Source organism: Beta vulgaris, chromosome 7, assembly GCF_026745355.1.
Source record: "Beta vulgaris subsp. vulgaris cultivar EL10 chromosome 7, EL10.2, whole genome shotgun sequence".
NCBI lineage: Eukaryota > Viridiplantae > Streptophyta > Magnoliopsida > Caryophyllales > Amaranthaceae > Beta > Beta vulgaris.
The window spans coordinates 13100106-13128047 of NC_079208.1; the positions used below are offsets into that span (position 1 = coordinate 13100106).

The 27942-nt window shown below is 36.6% G+C and overlaps 1 protein-coding gene across 2 annotated transcripts; it reads right to left on the reverse strand.

The window, feature by feature from the left end:
• Positions 1–41: 41 nt before the first annotated feature.
• LOC104908899 (protein RRC1) lies at positions 42–27942 on the reverse strand. Of its 2 annotated transcripts, XM_010698071.3 has the most exons (18): positions 27690–27942; positions 26727–26805; positions 26511–26646; positions 26302–26347; positions 23485–23545; positions 23247–23399; positions 22416–22529; positions 22079–22244; positions 19237–19349; positions 19049–19117; positions 10841–11062; positions 7742–7800; positions 7528–7612; positions 7130–7267; positions 6587–6811; positions 5691–6487; positions 5034–5200; positions 42–694 (listed from the first exon to the last, which is right to left on the reverse strand). In XM_010698071.3, the coding sequence occupies exons 1-18, from the start codon at positions 27695–27697 to the stop codon at positions 417–419; spliced, it is 2916 nt and encodes a 971-aa protein (XP_010696373.1). In that variant the 5' UTR covers positions 27698–27942; the 3' UTR covers positions 42–416. The 2 variants fall into 2 exon arrangements, with proteins under 2 accessions (XP_010696373.1, XP_010696374.1); XM_010698072.3 differs by lacking the exons at positions 26302–26347; positions 26727–26805; positions 27690–27942 and having other exon boundaries at positions 26511–26648.

Genomic DNA, 27942 nt, shown 5'->3' on the forward strand with positions numbered 1-27942 from the left:
ATTGAAAGGATGGATTGATAGCAAGTTGGGAAGAGAATATATTTAGCACCCCACAGTATTGCAACTACTTCATAACACTTTGAAGGTGGATGCACATTTATGCATCCCAAAAATGGACTGGTGAACCATTTTTAATAGCACAAAGGGGGTCGTACCTACGACCATAATAACAATTCAGCGACTTAATGAAGGCCCAACAACAAATAAGGCGGGAACTAAATTTTCCTACGTATCCAGCAAAATAGAGGGAGTTCCCGCACAGTTCTACAATTTCTACACGAATATTTGGAGCAATTTTTCTTTCATTCAAGTTCAAAGCAATATCCATCTGCAACTCGCGAGCTTACAGTCTAAGATATCCTTGTTAAGTAACTCAAGCTATAGTTCATACCAGACGAAATGGCTAACTACAACTATCACTTTATTCTTCGTCTTCTATCCTTGTCTCTCTCTTGGCCTCTATCTCTCTCAAGACCTCCACTTGTCTCACGGTCCTTGTTTCTGTCCCTGACCCTTTCGCTGTCTGAATCTTGAGATTTAGCCCTTTCCTTAGCACGGTAATCCCTATCAACATCTTCCTTCGCTCTATTTGATCCTCTGCGTGGCGGGCTCCCACTTCGACTCCTGCTACGATGCCGTTTTCTGGAAGATTCCCGCCCATCATCTTTTTTGTCTCTTCTCTCTGAAGATTTTTCTGCAGCATTTGTTAGTTCAACAATCAGCATGAACCTAAACATGTAACTAGTAGAGCAATAATTTTAAATCTTTGCATATCCTTACTCCATACAGCTTGACTCCCCATGTCAATGAAGGAACGAACAACAACTCAGAACTTAAAAGCATAAAAGGCCTTAGGAAAGTAACATCTCTAAGACTCACATACTAGATGATTACTCTTGAGGAAGAGATATTCACAGACACAATTAGGACATCGATGCCTTAAGCACATAACAAGCTGCAGAAATATAACAGGTGCTATATGATCAGTTGCATCATGACATCAACTACACAAAATACAACATGAAACACCTCACCGTCCTCAATACACCAAAAAGTAACATTTCTTATTCAAGGACACTTCTAACACAGGTCATATATAGCATACCTATTATATTGATAATCAGGTATTACAGGGTTACTATTGCTAATCCAACTAAACACAGGCAAGGAATCGTATAGCCAGATATCTCACAATCACCGCCCTAATTGGGAAGATAGCCAAATTCTTTAAAAGAGGAAAACTTATAATGTAGACAAAAAATGATAAAAGTTGGTAAGAATAAATTTAAGTCTACCATGTCCACTAATCACATAAACAACTAACGATAGGCGATAATAGATGGAAGAGTAGAAACTTCATCATATGAAGCCTAAATGATAGGTGGAAAATTTATGATCATCAGAAACTCCACAAATAATTTCTCTTTTTGGTATAGAAGGTTGGTAAGGAGAAAGACCCTATTGCATTGACACCTTTGGCAAGTGGTAGCTCAATTAATTGAACCCTTGGAAGTGCAGAGAGAAGGACAAGGAAATTCGGTTGCATCATCAGCACATCTAGGATTTGTGGGTTGCCATGATATATGCACTGGTCATATTTACTTTGCATTTTGGGACGCATGATCTGGTTCACTGGTCAATGCCAGAATATATGAACTGGTCATATTTACTTTGCCTTTTGGGATGCATGATCTGATTCACCTTTTAGGGGTTAGCATTGATACAATCCAACAATAAGGGAAATCTTATAACGTTATATTGCAAGATCTATAGCTACTTTCAGAAATACAGAAAGGATACACCCATTAAAGCCACCGCAACTACAGCCTAGAAGTTTTTTTTGTCCCTGCTATTTGCAGTTAAGCTTTTCAAATGGAAAACAATTATATCACATATGTCCCTCCAAAACCTGTATCAGATTTACTGGATCTGCTACCAGCCATTGCACCCATGTTGAGTTGTTGACCTCATACCAGTGGTAAACTCCCTCATAGAGATACATACAGGAATATTCTGCACTACGACAGAGGATATACAGTGGAATATTCTTCACGTCCAATGTCTACAAAAAGAAGAACAAGGATATGTATGGATGGTATAGCAGGGTAAGTACTGTCATATGATTCAAAAAAATTTCGGACCATTTGAGAAGAGTCATTTACAAAGTGCGTTCCCAGAAATGGTTTGCGGACTGATCATTATTATATATCATATCCGTAGAGAGGAGTGAGAGTGGAAAGCAACAGCTAAAACCAAGGGGGTACATAAGAGTGGGTATTATTGCTATTTGACCCAGTTAAAGGCTTGAAGTTCCTTGTATTTTTCATCAACCATGTTCGCCGCATCTTTAAGGAACAGGAAATTTACAGTTCCTTGGAGGATATCTATCACTTGGTCTATAGCAAGTCAAACAAGGAGGGAATCAGCACATTGAGAACCTAGCCTAGTCAGACTTAGTCTTTCAGCCTGGTAACTTTGCTAACACACTCAATTACCTATAACTAGTCCAACTTTACAGGACTCCTTCAGTTTAAACGGTTTACAAAATGGTTGAACAATAAAGCAGAAGTTTTCCATTATGACACAGTGATTGCATAGGAATTATGAAAAGAGCAAGTGAATGCAAGCAATAAAAGTAAATCTTCATTATCCAGCAGTATAAGAGAATATACAACATATACTTGAAATGGAGAAAGTAGGGTTTCTTTTTCTTTCCCTACAATATATTTGGGGACATTGAGCTAGAACCCTTCCTTTTCGAATAAGACAATTAGCATCAATGTTTCAAGAAGGTTGTTTGCTTTGCCTCTTCAAAACCAAGGATTTCACTTTTCAGGCCATGCTGCTCGAAAAGCCGAAAAAATCATGTATTTGGAAAGAGAAAAGTACAGCAAACAGGGTGAAAGTTTATTATTGCTAGTCGCATGTCTAGTGGGTAAATACCTTTAAATTCAATACGATGACTTGGTGTCAAAAAACTCTTCCTATAAGATTTGTTTGTCCGGATAAAATACATCTGGATGGTGAAAGATTAGCTCTACTCCAACCAGCTGTGCTTTTATCCTGGATTTCTAAACTATGATCCTCACTAATCCTTCACCCGTCCTTACAATTACAGCAAATCAAGAAAACAGTAACACCATTTAAGAATTCAAAGAAATTGGCTATTGAAGGATGTCCTGTGACTGAGTCACCATGGATCATTCACCCAGAACCAGCAGCTCAACCCAACAAATGTTCAATTTTCAATGAAAATAGAATCAATGGCAAAAGAAAGTATTTTCATGAACAAAGGGAGATTATTTAGGTAGCTCAAGAAAGAATACAATCAGATTAGACCGATTGGATCAATTATAGCATTCGTAAAAGATTCTAAAAATTCCAATATAAAGGGAGTCTCTACTGCAAGACACATTCCATTTTTAGAGAAAGCATCTCTATGTTAGAACCTATTCATGTCGTCCCATCAAGTGTTCGTTCCAAAAAGATTTGAACACTTGATGGGACATGTAGTTCAAGGTGGTAAGTTGTAGTGTGGTTATCAAATATTCCCTCCATCACTAAATCGATTTCCCATTTCTTTTGGGAACAAGTATTAAGGATAAATCATAAGTGGGACCTTAGTTATATTAAATCAGAAGTAAAAGATGAAGTTGGTACGCTATTCATGAATTGTTTATGAGGAGAGAGAATGTGGGTCACTTTGCAAAATCATCTTGTTTACAGGGAAGTGAGTAATATAATAAAAAATGAAAACTGCAAAAAAAATTAACTGGTGGACTCATACCAAATAAGAAAAATGAGAAATCTATTTATGGATAAACATAAATGGAAAGATAGGAACTCCATTTAGGGACAGAGGGAGTATTTTATTAAAGAGTAGATGTGCTAGAAGTTGGTAGTTTTTTCTTTATCAGAAGGAGAGAGAAAGTTGAGTAGTTTTTTAATTGACAAAGATGAAGTGTGAGCCAAAGGGCCTGGGGGGTTAAGATAACGAATATAATAAAAGTAGGACTAGGCCGAAAATGGAACTTTTAAACTAATTTGGGACGAACATAAAAGGAAAGTGTTCAGACTATTCTAGGACGAAGGGAGTACATTTCAAAGACCATGTGACATTCCCACAATGAATTCTGAAGACGCATAGACTAGTCAACAAAACCTCCTTAGCTAAAAGCCTAAAAGTTGGGGTGGCCAAGAGTCGAGCAAAAAAAAAAACTCTAACATGGATCGGTTCAATTTGACTTAATTTCACCGAGTTTGAGTTCGAGCCCAAGCTCGCCTCGAACTTAGGATCCTTGTTCAAGCTTGGCTTGATAAGAATAATTTGAGTACGAGCCAAACTTGAGCTTGGCTCACTAAAACATGTTCTAGCAATAAGCACAATAATTCTAATGAGGTTACTACTCGGCTCCATACTAGTATTCAACTTGGGCAACTTGTGTATATAATTACCTTCTCTTTTAAACTACATTAGAAATTTAGGCCTTGTGGTAGTATTATATCTATTATATTTCTTACAATTAATAAGTAAACAAGCCAAACACGATTGAGTTTAAGTTTGACTTATTAAGTATTCAAAATATATTTTTAAGATCATACTCGGCTTGTGAACAAACAAACCAAGCTCCAATTGAGCTTCGACTTAACCAATTCCAAACTATTCACGAACTACTCTATTTTGTGCCACCCTTAGCTAAAGCCAAAAATATAAGGGTTCATTTGCCTTAAACATATTCGAGGCACTAATCAATGTACTATGCACCCCAATCAACTATGTTTCATAACTCATAAGCCATGACAATGACTCCCGTTAACTTCTGTTCTATTACTAAATTACTTCACACATCTAGGTGTACACATGTTTAGCTCTTATCTTCAAATTGAATAAGCATCAAACAAAGAAAAGAAGCCCAACAGAGAATCAGGCGATAGACATTGAAGGATTAGAGCCGTGGGGTTAAAATAGCATAAAATCTTAAGTGAATCTATAGCTGAAAGGAAGAAAACAGGAAGATGGAAAAAATACTTACTACTCCTGTGAAGATCTTCATTTGAATCTAACAACCCGTACTCTGATTCCAAACGTTTTCTATACAATGCAACCTTCTTCTCAATTTCCTCCACACTTTTCACACTTACCTCCTCGAGAGATTCCCGGTATTCTATCAGTGCAACTTCCAGACGTCTCAATTTTTGCCTGAAGGTGTATAGCCAAACACCAAACATGTATGAGATGATGTTGTCAAGCACCATAAACGTATTGGGGGAAAAGAATTTAGCATCAATAAAAATTAAAAAAATGATGAATCAAAACGAGAAGTGGCTCATCTAACTATTTAACGTGGTTTTTGCGGAGACAATGAGAACTTTTAAGCATATGACCAGCTTTTACACCATAACATAATCCCAGTCAAACCCACAGCACAAGTTTCTTACTCGAGGTCCTTCAGAAACTGTGATCACTCGTTTAAACAGGAAAATCCATGTGAGGTGGTAATGATTTCACTACCAAAAGTGACTTAAAATCACAATCCAGTCAAAATCATTAGTAAAAAGCATCAAAACAGCTGTTGAAAACTTCCCTGCGTCTACCCATGGAAATAGAGAATGATTGGCATAAGTTTCAAAAATAATAAAGAATACAAAATCATATCGAATAAGAGCATAAGCACGGCGATAGAACAAACCTCTGTTCTTCGTTTATACTGATTTCAGGTTGAGTGGTAGTACTAGTCTGAGCTACATACTCATTATCTTCAGCATTAAAAAGATCATCTGCAGCATTCTCACTCCCGGAAGATGAGTAACCCAACCCCAGACCTCTAGAACTGTGCTTAGGCTCGTCATCATCATCTTCTCTAGCCCACTTTGAGGCCGGCAGAACAGTCTCCCCTTTCTCTTTCTTTGAAAATGCTTTCAGCTCAGGCTGCGGAATGGAAAGTGCTTGTGGCAGAGTGTCAGATTCTCGTGCTTCGGATATCATTTCACGATCGCCATGATAGCTCCATGTTGATGATCCTGCAGCCTCCATCTCAACATTCACATCTCTCTGTACATTTGCATATCTACCTGAGCTTGGTTTTTGTACATATTTCAAGTCCTCTTCCAGTTCAGATCCCCGTTGCTTCTCCGCTTCTCCAAGATAAAGCAACCTTGCAACCATCATATCTTTACTTCCAACAAGTGAAAGTCCATTGTGTCTACAACGCCTCTCCAGCTCAGAAAGGGGAAGACTTAACAGCTCTTTCATAGCAGCCCCCTTGCTCATAGCCAATGCCACATCCTGGTTAGCCTTATCCCCATCACTTGCATTTTCAGGGCGACCAGCCTTTTCTTCCAGTTCTGGTGCATCACCACATATGGAATGAAAAGAGATGACCCCAGAAGTGCTAGGTCGGAGAAAAGTAGCTCGCAATCCATTTACATACGCATCTGAAAATAAAAACCAGTCTGACCAAACTTGAAGCACTTTCAACACCCTTTCCTACAATTGTTCGATCCAAATTTGGACTTAGTGAACATGAAAATGTAATAAAAAGATACAAGAGATTAAGTAAACAAGACAATTGCCAAATCAACTAACCTTGAGAGCTTCAGCAGTGATTCTACCACTTACGCTGCGGTACAAGTCATTGAAGCTCTCCATTATGTCAGGCAATGTCGCCTCAAATTTTGTACGATAAGCAGATGCATTCTTCACAGGAGCGCTGCTATTATGAAGGATGTCAGACACAAGCATCAATCTTGCAACTTTTGTGGGTATTGGTGTTTCCTTCAGAGTCAAAGATTCTGTTAAGACTTCAACTATCTGCCATGCAAGCCAAAAAACTATACAAGTTAAAACTGATAACCACACACATATAGGAGTGGGCCCATTTATTATATAGCAAATGTACTCCTCTAGAAGTATCACTTTCATTGTATCAAACTCAACAAAATGGTAAAGTGTTCTCAGAAGTCAGAACTATAAAGGCATGAGAGTATGAGACATTAAAGTTAGACAGCCTATATCAATAATTGAGACAAACCAAAAGCAGTAATGGTTGTAGAATTCAGTAGAGAAAGTAACAGTACTACAGGAGACTATGACGTTCAAACTCCACATAAATTAGCACATATAGCATACCTCGCCTGCAGCATCAGCATTATCCAAGGAAAATCCCATAGCGTTTTTAATCTGGCTTCTCTCTAATGTTAAAGCACGCAGCATATCCTCAAATTCATCCCTCTGTGAGTCTGTAAGTGTCCTTTCAGGCTCAACACGCTGCACAAGAAAATAAAATTTCCCTAAATCAAAAGAGGACCAAAATTTTAGGGGTGAGGATGGATACATTTCCCCTAAAATAAGGTCACCAAAGTTACATATCCTTGAGTCTTGTAGTTTGTTGCGTAGAAGAGAACTATATATATATATATATATATATATATATATATATATATATATACATACATAAGCGCAAAATATAGGTGATGATGGATCCATTAGGAGTACCAAGAACATTTAAAGAACAAAATAAGAAATACCCTGCTTCTTCCTGCGGCATATGTTGCGCCTGATTCCTTCTCCAGGTCTGGGCTTTTAGCTGTAGGAAGAGAAGGTGGAACCCACCTGAAACCAAACACATTGCACACATACATAAAAAACATGAAAAAGAAAAAAAGAGCTTGCATCACCAACATCCTAGGAGAATATCAGAAGGACTAGTAAGACAATTATTATTAAAAAGGGTTTAATTACCTTCCACTACCCGTTATCATAATGAAAGGCTCTGTTCTCCATCTCTGGAGAGTGTCACCCTGAAACAAGAAGAACAAATATCAGAAAAAATTATACCAGAGCTGACGTCAGAGTTAATTTCCTCAATATGTAACAAATTACAGAAAAGAAAGTTTATGGAACTCCATTCAATATACTCTGGATACACTTTAAGAAACTTATGAATTGTCTAACATTGCATCAACAGCAACAAAGTCTTAATCCCAATATGATTTGGGGTCGTCTAACATAAACCGTCATATGAAACCATATGTGATTCTGACTTGTTTGACATGACATAATAAATTTAGCAAATGGCAACAAACTGGTGTACAATTTTACATCAAAGGCCCCAAGTTGCCTACATATGTACATATGTAGTACATATGTACATATGTAGTACATATGTGTGTGTGTGTGTGTGTGTGTGTGTGTGTGTGTGTGTGTGTGTGTGTGTGTATATATATATATAGGTAGGATCTAGTGAAAACTAAGCTTAAGCTGAAAACCGGCCTTTTTAGCCATTATGCAGATTTTTGCTCATTTTAGCAAATTTTCGCTAATTTTACAAGCTTATGTTAATTTTGTGTTTTTTTGCTCATTTTATGTTTTCGCTCATTTTTAGAAACGTTTGCTCATTATACAAACTTTTGCTCATTTTAAGAAACTTTTTGCTCATATTATATTGCAATTTTCAGCATAAGGAGTGGTTTTCACGTGATCCTATTCCTATATATATATAGAGAGAGAGAGAGAGGGGTGGGATCTACTAAAAACCGGCTTTTTTGCTGAATTTGCAAATTTTTGTTCATTTTATGTATTTTGCTCATTTTATGTTTCGGCTCATTTTAAGAAACTTTTACCCATTTTAGCAAACTTTTGCTCATTTTACAAAAATTTTGCTCATTATATGTTTTTTTGCTCATTTTATGTTTTTGCTCATAGAAACGTTTGCTCATTTTATGTTTTTTGCTCATTTTAAGAAACTTCTTACTCATTTTATGTTGCAGTTTTTAGTTTTCAACATAAGGTGTGGTTTTCACGTGATCCTATTATATATATATCATTTGAATTTTAAATATATAATTAATCTTCATAGCCACTCACAGCTACACCTTTAGAAGATAAACAAGCAATGAAAATCAATGACGCCAACAACATAACTAATAATAAAAGAGCACCACCTTGGACATCCACATTACAATTCTTTAGCTAATTTAACAACCAAGCTGTCAAAGCCAGAAAATTCTATCAGGCCTCATTTTAACAACAGACAATTTACTGAAGGATGCAAATAGTGTATTATCCGTCCTTTGCTTTAAGAAACTTACAAAAAAAATTACTCAAATGAGTTTTCAACTTATTGAAAACCTAAGAGCATACAAAATGGTTGGACCAACTATTATGGTCATCAATTTTTTTATCAATTTTCTCTCTTTCATCTAACTCATGCCCTATTTATGTTTATTGTTCTTCCTCCGTTCTTTCAAGGATGCAGCATTTGCATAGTACACGTCATCCAATACACTACTTTGTTCCTTAATATCTTTAATTTTGTATATGTAAAAATCATAAAATTTCGATATCATGAAAGTACAGATTAGGACAAATCAAATAAAATCCCACCTGACTATAATTTTTCTTATAAATTTGTGAGAGAATATGGATAAAGTTGGTAGATAAATAGTGGTTACATGCAAATGTCCATCCTTTAGGAAGTATTTTTTTCTTAATCCTAATCATATCCCATTAAATTGAGGTTTTCATGATCTAACTCCTATTTGCTATACCCCACTTGGCCCACTCTATTTTCTCACTCCACCAAATTGCGACATTAAGTCCCTTGGATTTGGAATGGACTAAGTAATTGAACTTGGAACTAGGGTCCCATGACACATTTTCAGACTGGATGCAGTAGGAGGATTACTTTCATATTTTTCTATTTTATTAACGATATGCCCTTGCCCCTTGGTTTTCTTGGTTCTTCATGGTGCCCAGCCTTTCTCTCTCTCTCTCTCTCTTGTCATTTCTTTCTCCTATTACTTATATATATTTGCGTCCTACCTCTCCTCATGTTGTTCATAGTGCGGAATGGGAACTAAAGTTTATGCCTGAATTGTCGAACAAGCAAGACCATGTCCCCATCAAGAGCGACTTCACAGAAAATATAGCAACAGAACCCTGCAGCTATCATGCCTGCTTAAGAAACTTTCATGTGCTGACTAACGATTCAGGAGACTATGCTAACAATTCAAACCAATAGGAAACCTTCTCTCCAAAAAGAATACAAGAAATAAAATAATTTCCTTCACTTTCAAATTTTCCATTCTTTAGTTGTTCTTTATGATTCAAACCTAGCATTCTTATTTTGATTTTTTTTCTTGTTTCAAGAATTAAACTCTAATTTTTTTTAAACCCACCTCATATTAAAATTTAAATTAGTGTCATTATTGGGTAAGCTTTATGGTGTCATGAATTAAAGCAACAATGTTCTCCGCTTCTTAACTGTTTAAAGCATAAAGCTAGCCTATTATATTGTTTACACAAAAATGTGCACAGGGGATCCCCTAGGCAATTAATGGCACATGGCAGTTAGGCTGCTTCCACCTCCTCCTTACTTTACACTTGGCAGAATATGAGAGGTGCTCCAGTAATGGTAGCTGTGTTATGAATTTATGACGCCATTCTCTTACTTTAGACAGCATGCCTGGATATCCCGATTTGAACGAAAGCACTATAAGCTAAGAGATGAGTCTTGACTCTTCCACAACAGAGAACATTACCGGAAACTTTTCTAAAAATTGCATAAGCCGGCAAAGAAAAAGGTTTAAGACAAAATAAATCCAAAATTACCAATACTACAAGCATATACATTATTACAGAAGTCCTTTTTGTCTTAAATATCTGTCTCAAAGATCATACTAATCACATAAACATGCCTACATGAGAAGATGTTGATATTATGCAAAATAAAAGAAAGGCAAAAAAAAGCTTCACATGAAATAAATGAGAAACAAAACACTCGTGACAAGAATGCCTACATCTGAACCACTTCAGGTAAGTACATAAAAAAAAACACACCTGAGCAAAGGAATAAAGCCTCCAAACGTAGTACATATGTTCCTTTGAGCCAAGCTCAAACAAGAAACTAAAAAGAGGATTTCCCCGTCCACGCTCCATTATTGCTTGTTCAAAAGCACATCCTCCATCTAAAACATATAAAGCCATGGTATCAATGACATGGTGGAGATGTCTATCTTCGGGAGGCACAACTGTTATATCTGGGACATTAGGAGTAAGGACCTAAAGATGGAAGCAACAAAATGTCAGCTATCATATAGAAGCTTTACCATTACTAAGTCCCTTGTGATAGGGAGCTTACATTATGCTATGAACTCCATAGCTAAAAGACTAGTATAAGTTGAATAAGAATCATGATCAACAGTAACAGTTTCACCAAATCATTTTAAGATATGATCCCACAATGGCATAGAACAAAAAGACCAAAACCCTTAGTCCTATATGAATAAGATATAGAAACAAACACTCCAATTATTTTAGGCTTCAGTTTCTCCAAAGTACTAGTAATCAAAGATAAAAATGCATTATGTTCCAAACATAATAGGTACCATGGTCCCTACTTTTTCAAGCGTCGTGTTCCATAGTGATTGCATCATCACAAACAAGTTCTAAGTTATCATTGTCAAACTAATAAACGCAAATTTACAAATCCATATATAATTAAATTATTAAGAATTACAGGAGTTCAACAAGTACAACGAATTCATGAATTTTGCAAAACTTTTGTCCATATTAAATCTACTGTAAAATATTACCCTATCTCAAAACCTTGGTCTTGAAGCTGGAAAATGATTAATTAAAGACCAAAATACCAATGTAAGAGTAATACTGATATCCCAGGGCAACTTATAATGTAATCAGCTTGACATATCAACCCAAATTTCAAAGAGCAATTGCACAAGAAAAAAGTTTGAATGTGACATTTAGTCTGGTATTTGACCAAGCACAAACTTGAAGGTACTCAAGTACCGACCCTATATGAGCAAAAAGGTTCTCTTTAGTATGTTAGTTACTTCTTTCATCGTATTGCAACATTTATATTGCATTTTACTATTTAGTAAAATCTTACGAGCTCATTCTACCAATCCAACCCTAATCTTAATCCATCAGGACCATTACAAGGGACGGGATTCGATTTGGAACGGGGTAAGAAAATGGATATGCGGAACGCTACCCTGGGGTGAATGGGGTACGCTCAGGGGGAAAAAACGCGGTCACGGTCACGGGAACAGTCGCGTTGTGGCGGAAACAACTTGTAACGGTAAAATAGAACGTTCCGCAGCCGACGCGGCGTAAATTAAAAAAATCACATTAAAATGTTTAGCCTTATTTGCGTTGTTTTAGTTAATGAAGCATTACTACAACATAATATAATCAAATCTATTAGAATATCATGTTTCATCAACTACATTAAATAATAATAAAAATTGGTCAATGTTTGAAAAGAACGAATGTAACGAGGATAAAAGCGTTCTAACACGGCGATTTCGCAAGTTAAAAGTATGTTGTTTGAGATTTCAATCTCTTCTTCCACGGTTCGTTCTCCTTTCTCTTCCCACCGCGCTCGACAATGGTGGCCTGCGAATCAAGATGTGGATGACAACGATATGGATCGCCTTTGTTCCGCGATAAAAAACGAATGACCTAGATCGGAAAAAGTGGCTCTGTCCGCATTCCTTGTATAACTGATCAGGACCCATCATGATAACCTTGGTAAGAACCTTGTTCCATTATACATAATCTGGTGCATCATGTTTCAAATTGGTGCATCACAAGTTACATAATTGGTGTCACATATTGATTTCTCTAAGTCAATTATATACAACTTGGTGTTCAAAAGTATTCAACGATTATTAAGGCCCTATTCATTACAACTAAAAAATATGTCGTGTAATACCCATGAATCTCACTATTAATAAATAAGTTAAAGTGTCTCAACCATTCAGTCCACCCTAAACAAAGTTGCTCAGAGTTGGCGGTTGGGACTCTAATACTTCCTCCACTCTGTTTTAAATGAAATTTTTGCTTTTTCACGCAATCCAACGCGCTTCTTTAATCATTAATATCTTTAGTTGTGCACACGTAAAAAATATAAAAAAGTTATAATTTGATAGTATGCATCGAGACGAATCTAAAAAGATCCCACTTGACTATGTTTTTCTTTATATAATGACGATAATTTGGAGTCAAAATTGATCAATCAATAGTGTCATTTCACCCAATGTTTCATTTAAAACAGAACGGAAGAAATACAAAGGATGATATTATGGAATACAAAAGGACACTGGAGTAATTTTCTATTAGGAAGGTAGATATGGTAGGAGCTAGTATGTATTTAATTTGAATGTGCAAGAGTGTGGGACCCAAACTTCGTAGTAGTAGTGGGCAAAGAGTGATATTAATATATAATGAGCCTTGCCAACTTTTAACAAGTAGATAATATTGGGGTGGTCCAAGAAAACGGGGTATAAATTATTATGGGACAAAAGGAGCAAATATCGGTGACAATCAGTTTCTTTTCAGCGAAGATCAACTTCATGAAGGATTGAAGGTTATATAACAAAAAGAGAAAAACACTAAAGGATTAAAAAGCTATGTCATATTTATATATAGTTTTACCAGCATTTAGGTTATATTTTTGAGCATTTAGATTAGAACTAGATTCTTATTGCATCACTTACTCAAGATTATGCTAATCTACTCCTACTTGGTATGTTTTCATATTTTTTGATGGATTTCAAGTAACGAGCGCAAATTTGGAGTATGATTAGCTAAGCTTGAGTAATAGGATCATTTGAAAGGAAGCTACATTGCATAAGGATTTTCCCATATACTTAATAGTATGCCTTAGAGCTAAAATGAAAACTAAACTCATTACAGAAGAAGTGGAAAACGAGTTATGTCTACTCTTTTGATTATAACTTTTGATGAGCTCATGACAAATAATTCCAATGGATTTGAAAACTATAGTTGAAGAGCTTTCCAACAATAGCTGGCACAACCTAGAAGTTTAGGTTGAGAAATATGGCTTTCAAAAATTCGCATTATTTTGCTAGAAAGTAGAAACCGCTAGACGTATGTACGATTCACTAAATTTGTCCAATTAGTCAATTGCTCGACTTTCCTTATGTTGTGACTTAATTTCCTAGTTCTATTAGGATACTCGTTCATATATATTAGGAATCACTTATAAAATAAACATCTCTAAAATTATAATTAGTTATAGTGTTAGTTTTAAATTTTTCATCTTTCTTCTGTAGACTAGGTTTTCATGCTTTTTTTAGTTTTTAGCCCTAGTTCTTTATGAACTCCATCAGTTTAATTGATTGTGGTATTATTATTTCTTTGTCCTTTATTTATTTATTAATTTTTACGTTTTCCTTTTTAGATCCAGTTTTCATTTTTATTTAGTAGTTTTATTTCTACGGATTGGGAATCTATGTTTATGCTATGAATCTTAATTGATATTGTTGATGGTTTACTTAGCTATGTTTCGAATAGATTAGGTTTATACTTATAATTGTTTGATTAATCTTGCTAACAACGAATCATTGATCGCTGGATAATACTCTCCTTAGAGGCTTAACTACAATTAGCGAAGTGAATACAAGTGCAATAGCATCATTAGGAAGTCCAAGAAAGTAAGTGCGTACAAGAGACTAACTCATACTTCAAATATTGGACTAATTGAAATGTTATGATGGCATCTAGAAAGATTTTAGAAGTACAAACATTGTGAATCGTTGCCCTACATCTTATCTTGATTATCCTCTACTTTATTACTTCTGATCTTCCACCCCAAATTCTTGACTTGTTTGGGTTTTCCACACCTTAAAAGCTAAATTAAAATGACCATCGCTACGTGAATTCGACCCAACCTACCTTACTACATTGTTAGAATCTTTTGTTAGGATTTTCTTTCTAACACGTGAACGACAGCCTTTCTCAGAAGTCTTAACAAATAAAAATCAGTTTACTTAGTTTAATTAGTAAAAATCTATTTGATCGATAAGAATATGATGAAATGAATTGGTCTACCATTTTTAGATAATTGTGCCACCTATAAACATTTGCTGCCACATACTGAAAATTCACAAACTTAGTAATGTATGGAAATGCCTTATAGTGATAGGTAAACTAGAAAGATTCTAAAAACACCAGACAAATTTTGGAAACTTCTCATCATTCAAAACATGTGAGCTCAGCCCATATCAATTCTAAGTTTCTGACACACTTCATTTCACACAAACATCTCTTTGCCAGGAACATTCAGAAAACGAAGGTATAATTATATTTTAATAATCTGATACTCGAAATTTACACAATTGAAAGCTTCACAATCATAACTCTCACTTCTCCTAATGGTCAATGACCCACAAATCTAGGCAGCCATAAAACTCACCGAAGCTCCACCCATAGCCAGCCCTTGTCCACAGAAGCCAGCTAGGAGCTTCACCACATAGACTCTCAGCTTGTAATTTAGAATGCGGATGAGAAGCTATCAAGACTGCCCTACTCAGTACTCTCCCCCCCCCCCCCACTTCTCCCTCTTTCGCTTTCAACAGATGAAAAGTAGACTTCTCCAGCAACAGGCTATTCCCTGTTCTTTGCCTATTCTACAGCCATAATTATCTCCTTCCCTTATACCGCCATTTTGATGATTTGGCAGTTCATCAGTCCCTTCGCTGCATATTAACCCGCAGACCTTAACTACAAAATCACGAACGGGAACAAAGACAGACAGCAGTACCGATAGAAAGTCAAAAATACACATTGATTAACCACCAATGTCAGCAGGGAATGACCATTACACAAATGGGATTTTTATTGTACCATGAAGATATAACCTTGATCATGCACAAACCCCATAAAACTGACTGGTTGTTGAGAAAAGCAAGTACAAGGTAGCAAGATGGTTAAGGTATTCAAGGTGAGTTAAAGAAATTGGTTAAAAATGGCTTGATAAGATATTATCAGATCAAAACCGTCCAACGCACAAGCCACTCAAGGTTGATCAAGGGACTTTGTAGAACTGAGGAGAAGGCTGTAAAAGAAGGTGAACACCATCGATGCTAAGATGGTAATTGTAGGTGAGTCATTACCACACAAAAAAGAAAAGCATAAAAGGAAGGTGACGAGAAGTGCATGTATGATAAACGGGTGTTTTGTTAAAGAGCACTCAATGGATTCCATCCCCTGAATCATCATTACGAGTCACTTCCTATCCCATTTTGCTATTCTACAGATTTCTGTCTTGCCTAACTGCATGTTCTAAGACAACTTTAGATCCAGAATTCCAGATATCTTTTTGGACGGATTCCACTTAATGGGAGTGATATAATAATCTAAAGCAGTGATCAAATACTTCATGGATCACTTCGGATCGCGAAACAGCTACGGGAACGCAATTCGTTAGTTGGCCGAACTTCGAATCGTAGGGGTATTTTTTGGTAAGATTTTGAAATCATGATTTACTTTGGGACATTATGTGGTGCACTGGACTTGTTTTAAAAGGATCCGAATTTTAAATTTGGACACAGGGACAAGGACTAAAAGAAATTCAGAGAAATATAATACTGTTTTAAGAGAAATAAAATACTTCATTTTTAGATTAGAATACTAGTTCCTATGCCTAGTAGTCGTTTTTCTCTAGTCTCTAGGTCCTACGAGAGAATTAAAAAATACAAAGTAGATGATAGTGACTATAGCTGTACAAGTTACAAGTTCCCTAAAAATAGGGGAGACAAGAAGGGAAACAGTAAATGCACGTGAATCTCCCTTACTTAACTCTGCCACTGCCACGTGACAATAGGTCTTTTTCCTATCCTTTTCTTTTTATTTTTCTTCTTTTCTTTTTCTCTTTTAAGCACGGGCCATTTACTGGAGAAAAAAATAGAACAAAAACTCGGCAACCCTAAATCAAAATATCAAGCAACCGTCACCGGAGAAGGTAGCCGGAGGAGTGCTGAGTGCTGACTGCTGACCAGGGATCAAAAACTCGTCCGTTCCGTTACAGAACGGTCGTTCTGTAACGGATTTCAGACCCACCGTTCCGAGAAACGCTGTTATAACGCCGGGAGTCGGAATTCACACCAAACTCCCCGCGATACCGCTCCGTAACGGTGGAACGCCGTTCTGTAACGGGTTTTATATAAGAATGTCCGTTATTTCTGAAAAAAATTAAAGGAAGAAGAAGAAGCGAAAGAGGGAGAAGGAGAAACCCTAGATCTAGAAATTGACGACAAGATCCATCACAAAAAGAAATCAATTGATGGGGCTTTTACTTGTGGGATGGAGCGAGCCAAATGACGTTAAATCTCCTGCCGGTTGTCTTCTCCGGCGATGGCAATCGGAGATGTGACGTGGGCTTTTCTCTCATCTAAGAGTTGCTGACTTTTTACATGGTACCACGTGAACCAAAAACTGAAGCAATGCTTTATTTAAAAAGTGGCAGTACAGCTGTACTTTTTTATATTTAAAGAGTAGCAGTGCAGCTGTACCACATTACAATTAAGAGTAGTACACCTCTTCTCTTCTCCTTTCTCTTTCAAACAGTAAAGTGTAAACCATTGTTTTTTTTTCTTTTTACTTTTTGTTAGTACTAAACCTTTGAACTTCAAACTATATAAATAAATAAATTTAAAATATATTTGTAAATATCCCAAAGAGTGCATTTATAATAATATTACACATTTTAAGGAAAAAAACATAAAACAAAATTAAATTGTTACTTATGTGAATTTTTCCAAAAAATTCACGCCGTGACGGCCGCGAAACGTTCTATTTGGCCGTTACGGGGAGTTCCCGCGAAAACGCGACCGTTACCGCGACCGCGTTTTTTTTCTATGCTGCTGACGCCCAAAAATTGTAGCATTCAAGTCACCCTCACAAGCAAAGGAGAAGCCCTATAGTCTTAATTGACATTATGGTGCATCCCAACTCCAATTTAAAATCTAGAGTTAGAAACTGTCGAATCGGATATTGGTACGCAAATTTGGCCGAATCGTCTCAGGTACTCCAGCGGTTTGGCACATGCAAACCGCGTTTGGGAACGAACGAACTGAAACATAGTTTGTGGGAGGTAGGAGCGAGTTAAGCATCAGTTATCTAAAGTCAGACTACATTTAGAACATTCCAGATTTATATTCTTCTTTTGATGCAACAGAAGAACCGAAAATTCCAGTGTTTATCCAAGTAGTAGTCATCCTCGAGTTTGAGCATACTCCCTAAAACCAGGCCAAATCTTACTTGAAATGTTTCTTGAAAGCTTCCTTAACTTAGATGATAAAAATAATCAAGACAAACCAGAATTGGATATGTATTGCATGGTTAGTGTAGATGCAAACTAGCAAACCTATTGGATGCCCAAGAAACTCCCCTCCGCCTGATATCAGCCAAATAGAACACAGACGTTGCACAATCTTTTAAGGATTGTTTGTGAGTATTTCTTCACCCTAAATGTTCATTGTTAAGTAGCAAACAGAGCCTTCTTTTCAGAATTATGCAGTATATGTCAGTATACAATGATAAACCCACCTTGCTTAACTAACATTGCATGACTTGCCTGGTCAAATTGGTCTGGGTTCCTTTTAGTTTCACTGGCTTTCTTATTCTAATCTCCTTTAGACCTTAGAATTAGATCCATATGTTTCATTTTTGTCATTCAAGTATTACTCTTCATCTTTATACACAGTAAAACACTAAAACAAACCTTCTTATTTAACTCACAAGCATCAGCCATCTCATTACATAGTATACTACAGGGCAGCGTGCATCTTAGAACTATTTAGTTGATTTTATTTCTTCACTGCCAAAAGCCTTCTTGTCCATCACAATTGTAATCATTTTTAGCAAAACTTCTAGGCTCTAGCCATACAAGGAGGGGCATAAAAGAAAAGGAAAAATATGAAACAACTAAGGCTCTCATAAGAAAGTTGATCTACAATCTTTATCAAGGAAACCTAAAGTCAAAACCAAATCCAAAAAATGAATAGAGTCATCTGCATAAGTTCAATTCACTAAATGTAAGAGGAAAGCCCAACAAAGTTTCTTTTTTGAGAAAGAAAATAATGATGGACAAGTCCAAGGCCTATTATCAGTAGAACGTGCTCTAGTGGGATCATCATAGACAGAAACTGTTCAGATGTTCTTTTGAGAGTGAAAAACACTAGATCAAATGAGAAGATAGAATCACAGAAGATAACATACCAGCTCAGAGTTTTGATTTGGGACAGGTGCCACAGGGGTGCCTGAACCAGACAAGATAACAGTGCTACCCTGTACATCAAATTAGGTGAAACCACTGAGAAAGACAATTCTAACAGCTCAAGTGAAGGGGGAATAGTTAAAGTAGAATGATAAGATCCAAAATCCGCTTCACGAATAAGCAAGTTAACCTCTGTACTTCTGATTGCCATATGACCAGGTGGAGGTGCAGGTAGCGCTTGTGATGGAAGAGCAACTGATTTACCCCATCCAATCTTTAATTCATATTCGTAGACAACCACCCCTGAAAGCATATAATTTCCATAAATCCAACTTTTTAGCTTGCACTTGCATTGTTAAAAAAATATTTAAATCACATCCACAGAATTCCAGTAAAAATAAGTTGAAAATCACATGGGAAACTGATGTGATACATGTATATGGCACAAAAACAAATTCATTCATGGGTAACTCTCATTTCTTCTACACACCCAAAACATATATTCATAAATTGTCAAGAATGATAACATCACACATTGTACATGTTTCAACCAAGAAGTGACATCTAATGTACTTGTATTTCATTTCCTACCATGTCATGCGCAAGCACTGAATCAATTTCCTTCAAGATGTTACCACTGTCAAAGCACAAAACGTGAGCTAACTAGCGGCACTTGATTCTGAATTAAGGTTTTCAATCTTAACTTCAGAAGGTGTTTCTTAATAGAAACAGTGCTAAAAAAAGCATTAGGGGTCAGAATATCACTTCTTACCCTCAATTTCAACCATTGACCTCGTAAAAACTATCAAGGCTCATGTGTAAACTAACATAAGAGCAAAGGTTATAGCCAAAACTTGTCAATTTGGTTACTAACAAAAAGATCACTCCTCTTCGAAAAGGGCTTGCTTCACATCGTAAGTATGATCTAATCAGATATTATAAGTGAAGACCTGACACAGATTACCCAGGGAGGGGGGGCGTTTCAGAATAAGGCATTGCATAAGAGGGACCAACTAGTTAGCCCTGGAACAGTAACATCAAACGATCACAGACCACCCATGTGAACAGACTTTGTCCTTAAATTTCCCAACCAAATCGCCCATACTCTCCCATTAACCATGCTCCTCAAATCTGCATATGATACCTTTTAAGTTATGTTGCATGGGAAAAGAAAGCTTAAAAGTGGAAAATATACTTTCCAAAAATGCTGTAGACAGGAACCAACACTACTATTATATGAGATACTATAACAAAGCTTCGTAAACAAATCTCTCGGGAAATCCATGAAGATAGAATTCAGTCTCAACAGAAAAACCGATGTTTTACTATCCTATCAATCACAAGTTTCGAAAAGGGAAAGGCCTAGTAAACTGGGAAACCGAAAGTAAAGATTATAGCCAACAAGCCTGACATAGAGACAACTCAAATTTACCTTGCTTTTTGACTAACTTCCCCCTCCCCCACCAATCTCAATTTTCTTTTGTCATCTCCACCCCCTTATTCTCAGCATAAATTTACCTATCTTTTGCAGTCGCTCTCTGATCTCCTTCATTTTCCAAAGGATTAAAGTCGCCTAGAAAACAGCACACCCAAATTCTACTGTTCTTCTCCTCAGTTCATAATATATCTACAGTCTTCCACCACAAAACTACATTGGAAACAATTAATTGGTTTTCACTAACCTGGAGACAATGAAGTCCATAGATGGCTCCCCTCGAAAAAAAAAAAAAAAGTCCATACGGCTAGTGAGGTTACTAATGTTATTTTTTTACTTTCGCGCAGGAAGGGCAGAGAGGAGGACAAGAAAATTTGGTTTTTCCAGCACAAGAGGAGTGGAAACGAGCATTATCGTTACCTTATATCAATATTGTTTCTCTTCTGGTTTCTGCTACCTTTCTTTCATTCAAAGTGTTTAGCCACCCAGCAGCATATTTCTCATACAATACAGTTTTTAAGACATTTCAGGAATGACGAAATTCAAGAATGGGTGATTCCATTAGCTAGAAAGTATACAGTCCTCCACATAAACCCTTTTGGAGGCATGTCATCTATTCTTCCGTTCTTCCTCCCTCTCATCTCCCTTTATAATCCAAAGCCTCTAGGCCTAATAAACACAACGCAAACCCCGCACCATCTTCCCTCGGAAAAAAACAACAATATTTCATGATCAATGCTACTATAAACATAATCATTCAAACTTCGGTCTCATCTAGATCAATGGAAGGAATTCAGGTTTCATTCTCATATGATGAGAAAACATAACCTCAAATTACAAATGGACGTAGCATTAAACTCGTTCAAAAATACCAGATTTAGCCATAATGGATTCTTAACGACGAATTTAACAGCTTATAGGATAATAGGATGACAAAACTGGAGTCATTACCAAGTGAAGAAAAGAAAGGCCCATGGGATGAGACAAAGAGGAGTTAAAGACTATAGACAGAGTTACCAAATCTGCAATCATCACCCAAAAAGGAGAAATTGTACATGCAAGTGGTATAATTTGAACTCATTAACAAGACTAAGTCGTGAACTGCATTCCCATAGCTATACTCATACCATGAATAAGGTAACACTGGCGAAATACAAGCTTTATTCCCGCAACAGGTTTAGAAGTGCTTAGCAGTCAAACATCAGTTACCACTGTCATTATCAAATATCAGCCACTGAAATAAATTTGCATCCAAACTCCAAATGCTCGACATTTACCATCTAATCTCTCTTAGCCCTTGCAATTACGCAATGCCATGCTCAAAATTGCACACTTTGGCTCTATCCCCCCCCCCCAAAAAAAAAAAGAGGAGGCAAAGAACATTGTAGAGCCCAGACTACAAAAGGAGGACAGATCAAAAATTGACTGCACAAGAGTCAGATGTCCAGGGTTCAAAGTCAAACTACACAGTACATAATTGTGAATTTTCTACGGAAAAGGGGGGAAGGGAAGGGAAGGAAAGAAAAGTGGAAAGGCAATAAACAAGAGGTTACTAACACTCATACTGCATAAGAGTGAGAATGCCAATGTATCAAACCTTGCATTTCATCCTTAGCAGCCTGTGCATCACCCCTATTCATAAAGGCAACAAACCCACAATTCCTTTGCCGCCTTCGTTCCTCTTCTGTCCTTGGCCACATGATTTTTACGCTAGCAATAGGTCCAAACCTCCCAAAAGTCCGCAAAAGAAAATTCTCATCAACCTAATATATATAGAGCAATGGCATCGTTGTGTCAATATCTTATTCAATGATATTTGCAGAAAATAAAACAATATTACAATTTTCAAATTTGTTCAGATAAACTATGTTATTGATGGAAAGGAAATGAAATATTTTCAAAGACTAGGTTCAAAAGCACTTTCACAGACAAACCTTCGGCGATAAATTTCCAACATAGAGATTTGTTGTTTGTGGATCACCATCGTCAAAAGATCCCCTCCCACTAGCATCAAATTCATCGGGCAGCTCATCAAATCGAGTAAGTGGCTGACAAATGTAAAGAAATAATTCAAGGTCAGAAAGGTGCTAGATACAATTGATATAGACCAAATCCATTTTTCGTGATAAGACAAGCATATCTTAAAATCGATTAGTTTAAATTTCCCCTACAGCCCAACAACCTCATTGCCCAACCAAGCTGGGCCTAGTTATTAGACCTTCGTAGTCCATCACAAATCACCTATGAAAATTGAAGCAAAAAAAGCTTGAAATTAAATATGCTTAAGGCATGCAGTCCAGATGCCAAAAGAGCAAAAGCTCTACAGCAACAAAACATTCAACATATCATGCTCCCTTCACATAGGGAATAGATGAAGACAACATAACGACAATGAGTCAAGAACAATATAACAAGTGCCATCTGTCTTTCTCTTCCCTCCCTCTCCTCCAGTTCTCTATCTTAGTCAAAGTGAGTTTACCCAGAGATACTTCTTTAAAAGTCAACAAATCAGATATACACATCCTTTCCTCGCTGAGTGTGCAGAACATAGTTGATAAACATAGATGATGCACTAAGAAAAGTTAATATCTCCAGAGTATAAGTAAAAAAACCACTCCAAGACCTAGTTAACACTTTTAAGGAAAAAAAGGAGAATTGAGTATGTCTATCTCTCTTAATCATCCTGCTACATGTGTGAATAGATTGATTAAGAGATGAAAGGACCAATAGTTCTGGTAGTCTATATTAATATTAGAGCAACTTACAGCAGAGAGTTCATCTTGACGCCCATCACGCCATTTGTCACGTTCTTGATGTCTCTTCTCTCTCAACTCTTGCTCATGCTTTAACTCCTCCATAAAGTTGTCAATATTTCTCATTCTTCCTTTCTCTTTTTCCTTTAACTTCTCTCTAGATTCCTGTAGAAATCAGTAAAAAATCGAGAATTAGAACTCTAACCAAGTTGGAAACCAGCAAGAGAAAGCTTACACAAAGCACTCTTACCTCTCTCTCATATTCTCTGCCTTTAGCTGCCATTGGTGGCGGTAAGAATGATGGAACATATCTGCCAATTGCGAACACCAATTTCACTTGGAAAAGCACCAACAGTGTTGAAAGGCAACACTTTCTAGAAGATAATAGCAAATAGGAAGATCCATAAAGCAAAACTAACCTATTAACTGAGAAAACATGGAGAGTACACAATGGAGTACTATAAACCTTACAAGTGGAATGTACTTCTCAACAAAGACAAAAAGGCACTTATTGGCATATTATTCTGACAAGCAGAAAGTGCCTAAGAATTTAGTCACAATTCAATGATGCTTCACCAACACAACTTACATTATAATTCCTCCATTTCTGAATAAGTAAAACATAGAAAAAGTGGGAGAAAACCAAGGAGCCTAAAGAGAGAAAGTTGGGACCACAACAAAGTAAGGTAACTAAAGGAGTGAACCAAAAAGAGTAGTGGTCCCCTCTTGCTTTCATAATGGCATATTTGTAACAAGAATGAAAACTTTTTGCTCTTTCAAGCTTGGTATCACTTATTGTGATATTTCCATATAGGGAAGTGTGCGATTAGGGAGAAAGAAGGAAGTATTATCTTCAGTTAAAAAAAGCACAAGAATCTTAGTTTCCAGAAGCCCAGATGCAGCTGCGCCTAGAATAGGTCGCTGCGCCCACATCTGCTGAGGGGCTTTCTGGCAGTTAATATATACTGTTGAGAAAACAAATCTCTTTCCAACAAAATATATGGCATATGGTCACTATACTATTCCTTAAATAGTACTACAAACCTCTTCGAATGTGCAAACACTATGTTACTTCGACACTTTCATTTATATGAGGTATCGTGTGTCCAATCGTGTCGAACATGACACTTGGATACTTAATCTCAAACCAAATATTTAAGAATTTTTCTATGAACGGACAAGTTCGACACCCAGATGCAAATAGACACTTTTGCATAGTCAACAAGTGAGAAAACACATGCTAAGAGTGTTAAATATCATATTTTAACTAAAACAGAAAGCCAATATATCACCTAAGAAAGCCACAATAAATTTACAAATCCATAATCATTTTTGGCTTTACTTCAATCACCTATATAATCAAAATAATACACATCTCCAGCTAGCTTCTATTGGTTTAAGCTATGGTGAATATACACCATCACCTCCCCCTCAACCCCCACCCCCAAAAAATAAAAAATATGATGTAGAATGGGTTGGTACTTGGTAGGAACAGGAAGGGAGCTAGAAGGAAAGAGGGATTTGAGAAACAAAAAAGGAGTTCCAAATGGAGACAAATGCTGGAAGAAAAATCATCCATGTTCCCAACTAATTATCATCTTTAGGTTCAAAAATATACCAAAACATATGTAGCTAATCTATGCTACTCAGACCCAAGTTCTGTGTCTATGATACATAATTCTGGGTGCCAGAACAAGCAAAACTGAAATTCAAGACACCACAGCCTCTCCTAACAAAAATTCACGAATACAGGGGACAGCGTGCAAACAGATAAGATTCTTATACATGAATTTCCCTGTCCCATTAAGTTTGGTAACACGTTGGTGATCAAACAAAAACAAAGAGAATATGAGATTTTCATCGTCTACAATTTATTACTATACTTATCCATATACAAGAAATGCAAAATAAATAGTATTAGTGTTAGCAACAGTGACTACCTCCTACAATCCACTATGTCCCCTCTTCTGTACTTTTCTACAATCCACTAAACAAAAGATTGGCGAGTGCATTTATTATTCTTCCTATTATGGAATTTCAAATTATAAGTGATTGATAGCATTACTGCTTATGATAGCCAAATTTTAACCACATTACGGATCAGCAAATAGAAGATTTTACCAACTTAAGGGACAACAAAAAAGAAAATGGTGTGGCTTCAGTTTTGTCCTCCACCCTATCCACTAAGAGTGGAGTAAAAAAATGGATGAACACAAAAGCCAAATACATTCTAGAACTCACTTTAGCATGGAAACTAGCGAACACTTATTCGAGTGTGCATCATCACTCTATGTCTACAATTGAAGCATATTACTCTCTACTGATTGTTACACCTATGTCATCAATTTTCTTAAGCTTCATTCATTCATCAGAAAATTTTAGTGGGCATTATATGATTTTTCTAAACTTATTTGCATCACTGCCATTTTCAACCTATCTATATTTATTCATTGTCTGATAGCCCTAAGCTAAACAAACAACACTCTCTAAACTTATTGATCCAATCTCAACATACCACAAATAACTGGCCGTCTAAACTAATTCTTCGTGATACTTATATTACTAAGGTAAAAGAACAAGGCCTTAGCAAAGATAGCATGTCTCAAGTGAACAAAAAGAAAGGAACACATGGAACAAATAGAAGTAACACATATTGGCTAGAACATTGAACATGAGATACTTCCTCCGTTTTTTTACTTGCAACGTTTCTTCTTGCACACGGACCAAGAATAGGGGAGAGATATACAAGAACCCCGTGTAAAGAGAGAACATATTGCTAAAAATGGGAGTGTTGCAAGTAATAGAGAATTGCCAAAAGTGAGAGATGTTAGGAAGTAAAAAAACGGAGGAAGTAATTCATAAGCCGCAAAACTACAAGAAAGATGTCTAAAGCAATACAACAAGGCAATGGAATACATAATAACTTGATAGAAAGTTGTTCTCTAATCATTCTAAAACCTAAGTCTATAAAAGAGACGTCACCATTGTACATCATCACAATTTCTCAACTCACATTGTCCTATCAATGGAGCATTATGACATGTATAATCTAAATGCGTTCATTTACCTACTTCCCTTCTTTGAACCAGATACACCATCTTTGGAATTTCCACCTGCCATTTGTGAATGATAAAAGGCCCATACTTTTATTAATGTACCCAAAGTATAGTGTAAAGCATCTCCATAAGACAAATGAAACAAGAAGAGTTTGCACCAGTTGATGCTCAAAATTATACTGAATGTTTGGAATAGATTTCTTAAACTCATGATGCTAACCTTCAGAATCAGCTTTTACTTTCTCATTAGGATTGATCAAACCGCCTCGTACAAAGGCCTTAGAGCCTGGAAGATCCTCTCCTTGGAATGACTCGAGAAACTCCTCATATAAACGAGCTGTTTCATCTTCTGCCCTCTATAAAAATAACAGCAACCAACATAAGATACATCTTTCATTGTGATCAATCAGCACAAAAGCAAGGCAAGATGTATGACCTTCTTTTTTGCTTCTTTTTCTTCTCTATGCTTCTGAAAAGGAGTCTTCTTCCGAGTGATTGAGAAAGAACTCATCTCTCTGATTCAAAAGAATCAATATGAAAGTAAATCTAACAAAATTGCCATTAAGATTTGATCCCAACAACCCACAGACTGAATTCATAGAAGAAGTTTAATGCTTGTTTCTCTATTTTTGGGGAGTGTCCAGCATTTGGGTTTGAAACTATGAAAGCGACACATAGGTGTATCAGTGTACTCCTATTCTACACTTTGGGCACAAACAATCTGATATCAGAACACATACAAATATTGTTTCTAAACAAGACAACACCGAACTGAAATGACAAAACGACAAAGAGTGTGTCCCAAGTATTCATATGATTTTACTCTTCTAGAAGTCCACGGTTCATCAGATTTTGAGCCAAAACTCACCACATTACTCATAAACAAATATAAGAAAAGAATAAGTAAAACTGAAACTCATCCTTGAACAATGGAAATGAAAATGCATCAATAACTCGATTCGAGCCGTTGCCTCTACTAAACACCACATGGGGAGAACACTCAATCAAACATCCCCGCCCACCAAACTCCGCGAACCACCACTTATTGATTCCTCAAATCAAGGATAATGCAATTGTGCATACAAAACAAACCCACGCATCATACCACTATCTCAAAACAACTAATAGCCAAACCAAAATAGCATCAATAAACAAAATTACAAATAATACAATCCACTAATTACAGATAAACATTACAATTTAACGCAAAACAAGAAAACCCATACCCCCTTTCAAAGGAAGAAAAATACCCATATTCAAAGACAACCTAAATAAGAGAAAGATAACAGAACCAAATCCAAATTTTAGAACACAACAATAGCAGAGATACAAATCAAGATCCCAAATTTGATTCTAATCGACTTGGATTTAGGGTTTTCGGACAAAAAGGTAAGCTTACTTATTCATGAGGAAAATCTCAGCAACTTCGGCAGCAGTGAGAGAAGTGCGGTGACTACGGGAGAAGAGGTGCCTGCCGTGAGGGCGGAGCTAGGGTTCGGCGCTTACTTCTTCGCCGGAAATTGGTGATTCGGAAGGATGTGGTCGGCGGTCGCCGGCTGGCGGCTTGTAGTAGAGGAAATGGTAGAGTGAGGGCGTAGAGTCGAGAGAGAATTAAAAATATGAGTCCACACTTTCTTTCTTTTTATTTTTTT

Excerpts from the sequence above, each read along its gene's own strand:
- LOC104908899 (XM_010698071.3), bottom strand. Across the intron at positions 26,348-26,510 it reads AGTAAAAGCTGATTCTGAAG|GTGGAAATTCCAAAGATGGT; the intron begins GTTAGCATCATG and ends CACAAATGGCAG. Across the intron at positions 23,400-23,484 it reads GCAGAGAATATGAGAGAGAG|GAATCTAGAGAGAAGTTAAA; the intron begins GTAAGAGTGCTT and ends TGATTTCTACAG.